The sequence below is a fragment of the Myripristis murdjan genome, chromosome 18 (assembly GCF_902150065.1).
Source record: "Myripristis murdjan chromosome 18, fMyrMur1.1, whole genome shotgun sequence".
NCBI classification, from domain to species: domain Eukaryota; kingdom Metazoa; phylum Chordata; class Actinopteri; order Holocentriformes; family Holocentridae; genus Myripristis; species Myripristis murdjan.
The window spans coordinates 11,782,773-11,789,133 of record NC_043997.1 but is presented as its reverse complement, the minus strand read 5'-3'; the positions used below and the strand labels follow the sequence as shown (position 1 = coordinate 11,789,133).

Below are 6,361 nucleotides of genomic sequence, written 5' to 3'. Positions count from 1 at the left end.
TGGAGTGTCACAGCACAAAAGTTGGTTAAAACACGAAAATGCCGTTTGAATAATTTTGAAAGAAATCAACTGTGAATGTTCAGAGTGAGTCTGGTGACACAACAGCACTATGATGAGTTTTGTTTGCAACCTGCAACTAACTACACAGAAGGTGCATTGCCTAAAGCCAGCCCAAAGAGGTGTACAGTATATTTGTAGAGTTTACTACAGGATTGCAATAGTTATGTTCATAATGTAATGCTCTGAAATAGTACACATTGTTTTTTCATGCTTGTTATGAGTGTTTTTTTTTTTTTTTTTTTTTATCGACCTAACTCTAACATATAGACAACATATACTCCGTGTAGAAACTGGTTGCAGTGACACATTTGTGCCACTGGGCGGCAGTCACGTTCAAAACTCCATTTATGGACCTCACAAATATGGCGCCGCTCATGGCCAGGTTTGTTTCCGTTTCTAGAAAACTGGGAAGTTGTCTAATAAATGCGGCTTTCGTCAGCCAAGCGGCGATATACGACACCAAAATGGACCCGGGCACAGCGACCAAGGTTTGACTCCAATAAATTCACGTTTTCGGCTCAAGCCACGCCGCATCCACCGCAACTAAGTCGTGTAAACAGCTGTCAAAACAACACCATGCCTTGTGCATTTATGTTAATGTGTTATTGTAGCTAAATGCTCACGGCTGACACATTTACTTATCCCACTTTGCACCAAAATGCCGTTATACGCTGTTGCTGCGCTGCACTTTAGATAATGCGCATGTTTACTTTACTTTAACTTATTGATGCGGTGCCGTTCGGTTCAGGGTGACAGCTACATGTGTTGTCGCTGAATAATTTAAAGCAAACTGCTATTATTTGTCCTCCTCAGCTGGAGTTTGCAGTGCAGATGACATGCGAGAGCTGTGCTAATAAAATTAGAGCAGCACTGGAAGGTAAACCAGGTAGGAAACCATTTGCAAGATACAATTACAGTCGAACAGGCCTATTAATCAGCCTGGTGTTTATTAAAATTGCAGGAATGGTCAGAATTTTCCAAATAGCTCTACAAGACTTGTGCATGGACACCAGTAGTTCGACTTAAATTGTAGTGTCATACATTAAGTGCTAGATTTGGAAATTGTGACTGACATTTTATTAGTTGCTAACACAGTTCCTGATGTTTGATAATAACACGAGTTGGTGCTATCGTTCACGTGCACTCACAGCCTTTTATTGTGGTTCACTTTCACCTTCCAGAAACAATGTTTCTGCTGTCATCTGTCACGGTCAAGAGGAAACTGCATAGTCACAAGCACGCTGGGGCAGATTCAGAATATTCATGGTCATTTGAGGTCTCATCACTTTAAACATGCAGTAGCATGGGCTGTTTCTTAGTGCCCAGTGTCCCAGCTTAGATAATAACAGGGCATGGTTGTGCAATATGCTAAAATTTGTTGTTGTTTTTCTCTTCTCTTCAATCTGAGGTCTTGCTTTTTGATTCCTGTAGAGTTCTGCGTTTTTATTCTGTGTATTTATGTGTTTCTGTGTCTCTGTCCACCTGCATGTGTGTGTGTATTTGCCTGTCTGTTGTGTGTGTTTGTGTCTGTCGACCTGTGTGCAGGAGTGAAGTCGGTCAGTATCGATGTTGGGAAGGAGGAGGTGTTGGTGGAGTCGGCTCTGACCACTGCGGAGGTGCAGGCCCTGATAGAGAGCACGGGACGCAGGGCCGTACTGAAGGGTATCGGAAGCACAGAGCAAGGTGAGGAACCACAGGCCTGGAGCAGTGTGTATGCTGAGTGTGCTTGTATTTCTCTTTAGAGCGTAAATCTTGAGCAAAAGAAAAAAAACAAACAGCCTTACTCTGTGCTTTCCTCATCTCTGTTTCCCTGACAGACCTGGGTGCAGCAGTGGCCATGCTGTCCGGGATGGGTCCTATCCAGGGGGTGGTGCGCTTCCTCCAGCTGTCCGGGAGGAACTGCCCTGATCGACGGGACCATCGACGGACTGGAGCCTGGACCCCACGGCCTCCACGTCCACACGCTGGGGGACCTCACACAGGACTGCCTCAGGTGGGACATCCAGCACTCGAGACAAGATTTTCATGTAAAATATAACACACACCCAGCTTATCAGCCTCAATCAGATTCATCCTGTTTTCCCAAATCATTTCTGGTGTCAGCAGGGCTGGGGTTATAATGGCAAAAATATAAAATCTTTTTTTTTTTTTTCTTCCAAACACTTTGGAATCTATGATTCTAATCTAGATTTTTCTTGTTTTTCATTAACTACTTCTACTAACTGATGGAAATCTTTGAAGGCATTATCATGGGACTGGTGATTCGCACAACAGCTGTTACAACATTATACCTTACTTAGACAAAATCACAATTTTACGAATCAGCTGTTTTTTGCACTGATTATAACATTCATTTGATTTAATTGATTTAGCCCTTGTGTCAGACCCTTCTCTGCCCGCAGGAAATGATGAATAGAAAATCAAGAGAGAAATGCAAACTGTTTTTGAAACATCAACACGCAGTGATCCATCTAGATAAAGTGACACTGACCAATATCAGATCTTTCTCCTGTTTCGTCTCTTTGGTTTCCTTTGGTTTATAGCGTCACAGGCCGGCTGTGCTGTCTGCAGATGACATATTACGATATTTCTCGGTGCTGAAGTTCATATTTCTCAAACTGTTGCCTCCTGCTGTTGTTTGAGGCTGCCAGTATGCAAAGATGCCTGCTGCAGCGTTAACTTTGGGAACTGTGTTTGTTTCTTGGCGATGCGCCTTGTGGTTGGTCCCTATATGACAAGACTGTAATTTGTTTTGCTAAATCTTGTTCCTCAGGCCCTGGAGTGGTTTACACTACAGTGTATGAGCCTAGGCTGCAGGTTAATACAGTTGAAGTTTAAAATGCCTGGGTAGATCCAAGATGCTAAATGATTTAGTGACTCAAAGGAACTTCAGTTTGCAAAGGCAGAAAAGAAACAGAAACAGCACATTCACAAGTCAACTAGTCTTGACACTTTTAATGGAATAGACCTGGCCAGCTGTCATATTTCTATCAACAGAAATGAAATCTGTCTTCTACCGTAACCTTGACATTACATTTTTTCCAGCTGTGGAGAGCACTATAATCCCTTTGGAAGACGACACGGTGGACCAGGGGACTCTGAGAGGGTAAAGTCAAATTTATTTCTTAGAGCACTAAAAATAACATCATATAGTCCTTCTGTTTTTTTTCTTTATACATCTGTGGTACTTGCTATGAACTGTGTATCAGGGTGCAGAAACATTTTAAAACAAGTGGAATGAGGGTAAAAACACAAGATGGTGGAGCTGAATGAGATAAAATGCCGACTGGACACTGAGTATTTGGAAATACAACAAATAAATAACACCCTTTTATGTCCTATATGACTAAAACAGTCAATACATTCTGCAGGTCTGTTTTAACAAAATGTTTCCAGAGTCTTAGGGCCTGTTTTTCATGTTATATAATGTTAATGTATTAATTGTTATGGTTTGCATGATGTTTTTATGTTTTTTTGTCACATTTTTGCTCAGCATGTCGGTGATCTGGGGAATGTTTTTGCTGGACCGGATGGCAGAGCCTCATTTAGACTAGAAGACTCTCAGATAAAGGTAATACACACACACACACACACACACATACACACACACACACACACACACACAAGAATGTAATCAGTGATAGAGAGTAGAGATTTTGAAACTTCAGCATACCTCTCTGTGATTGACAGCTAAATTTACATCGGCCAAATCTGGACAATCTTGGCTGTACGCAGACATTTCATATTCACCTTCTCAAATATGTATGATTTCACATCACTTGCCTTTCAGCAGGAATCTCTTTCAGACTGGAAACTGCATCAAAGAGTGTGTGTCAGCATTTGGCCACTGTTACATTATATATTAACTGAATTGTCCCGATTCAGTCAGGCTCACTCTGTGGTGCCCCAAGCAGGATAAAACCACATCTGACCCAAGTCTGGCGAAGGCGGATGATTGCACTGACCTTTAGAAAGCAAAGGGCTCATAAATCTGCATCTAATTTCCAAAACACCTTGAGACTGCAAGGTTGAATTTCCTCTTGATCAGTCCCCTTGGCGTCTGTGTGGCAGGTGTGGGATGTGATCGGCCGATCGCTGGTGGTGGACGCAGGGGAGGACGACCTGGGCCGTGGCGGACACCCTCTGTCTTCACAGACTGGAAACTCTGGGGAAAGGTGGGATAATGGCTGTGAAAAATAAAGGTTTGGGTGAGGGACCCAGCCTGGTGAAAGGATAGGTGGGAGAATTGACACCAAAAATGCATTTGATGTCCTGTACATATTGTATTTGTTTTATTCAACCAGAAAATCATGTTGAGGTCTTGTTTAAGAGACACCAAAGCAAAAAAATAAATGAAAAATAAAAATGCAGATAAAAGTGTGCGTGAGCAGAAATCCCTGTAAAAATAAATAAAAAAGGTATTTGCATTCAAAAGGCAGTCATTGGATAGCCAGTTTTTCTTTTTTCAGACTATTTTTCCTCATTCATCCAGTTTTCTATCTCTAACTCTCTCTCACTTTAGGTTGGCCTGCGGGATCATCGCTCGGTCGGCAGGCCTTTTCCAAAATCCCAAGAAGATTTGTGCCTGTGATGGGGTCACGCTGTGGGAGGAGAGAGACAGGCCGATAGCCGGGAAGGGTCGAAACAAAACCAGCACAGAGACTCCGGCAGCACACCTCTGAGCCTCGGACACAAACACCGGTCATAACTGTGACGTAAACATCACACTAATGATCTGCACTGAGCAGTTTAAATGAAAAGGTCTCCAAGACGAATAGAGAGGACGTTTGTTGATAGTTGATACAGGGTCAGGAAAGCAGGGAGCAAGACAAAGCACTGAAGAATATAGATCCAGACAGCTGGATAAACGACCAAAGGAAAGCGGCCTTATTTTTGTGATTTTTTTTTTTTTTTTTTGTCCACTGATATAATGAAATGCACTTGTTCTCTCACCCGGCTTTGTGAATTGTAAAAGCACTAAAGCAGATTATAACACAGCTTGAGCCTTTGCAAACACTCAGCTCTGATTAGCGAGATGATTTCTGATAATATTGTTTTACGCACAATATAACTAGAAAGTTGACACCTCTGTTTCATCCATTTATGCTGATCCACTAGCAAGACGTGAACAATCCATTTCAGGCGAACGGAGTCCAGTAATCAGTGGCTTTGAGTAAGTGGGCATCAAGTTGCCATTAAAATGCTCAAGATACTATTCCATCCCATTGAAAACAGCAGTAGGACAGAATAAAAATCCATCCCTGATGTTTGTAATCAAAACCATCCTCCCATTCTCATCAGATAATCCAAAGCATCACGCTTATGTAAAGTCTGAACTGCATCCATTCCTCCTCCAGTCTGTTCATTTTAAATCCATAAGGTGGTGTGAGTGACTTGGGTAAGAGAGGTTAACTGGAAAAGAGTGGGAGAGAGAGAGAGTCAAATTCCAGCCCAAAGATAAAGGGCAAGAGGTGTAAAAGAGAGAGGGGCGAGCCTCAAAGGATTGCATGGTCAGCTGTCTTGTCAACATGGAGTTTCAGGATAGAATTCCTTCATCGTTGCAACAGCCACCTTCAGAGCCACTGCACAACGCACAACACAGAAAACACTTTTTTGGCCAGATTATTACGCAGATCCCATGTTTACTGATATTGTCAGAATGAATGTGACAATCAAAGTATAATTAGACAATATTTAATAACTTATGAAACTTCTACATGCTTTGTTGGGAGATATTTTTCTTCTTGTTGAAGAGATTGATATTGTATTGCCATACAATAGTGTAGCACTCACTGAGTTTTAAATTGATTTGAAAACTGAGAAATGTGTCTTGTGTGGTGATGCCTGTGAATAAACTGACTGGATTTTCTTGCAAAATGTGTGTGCACTCAGTGTCCTTTCCATTTCTGAAAGACAGACTATGCAGTTTTAAGGATGAAGGATCAAACCCCTGCAGATCATGCCAAGACCAATAATCCATTGAATTAATGGAACACATTTGATTCTCTGTCTTGAATCTATGTGTGTTGATGTAAAATGTGCACAAAAACATAAACAACAGAGCGAAATGCCCTTATATTCTGGGTCATGATGGGGTAAAAAAGCTGCCCTGAACTCCCGAAGTTGTATTCTTTGGAGAATTGAGTGGAATTCATTATTTATTATTTATTATTTATTATTTTTATTATCACAAGGTAGGGTTCCCTCCCACTTGAAACTGCATAGTCTACCTATAAATTTGAATGCAGGCACAAATGCATATTTTTTTTGCCCACAATTATTTTACAATTGTTCTATCCCC

General features: G+C 41.6%; 1 protein-coding gene across 1 annotated transcript; it reads left to right on the top strand.

Moving 5' to 3' along the window:
- The first annotated feature begins 405 nt into the window (after positions 1-405).
- ccs (copper chaperone for superoxide dismutase) lies at positions 406-5,937 on the top strand. Its single transcript, XM_030077008.1, is given in 9 exon segments — positions 406-548; positions 874-946; positions 1,606-1,743; positions 1,878-1,963; positions 1,965-2,053; positions 3,106-3,166; positions 3,554-3,631; positions 4,132-4,235; positions 4,583-5,937. Coding segments are annotated over 9 exon segments (930 nt in total). The 5' UTR covers positions 406-407; the 3' UTR covers positions 4,743-5,937.
- Positions 5,938-6,361: the final 424 nt, after the last annotated feature.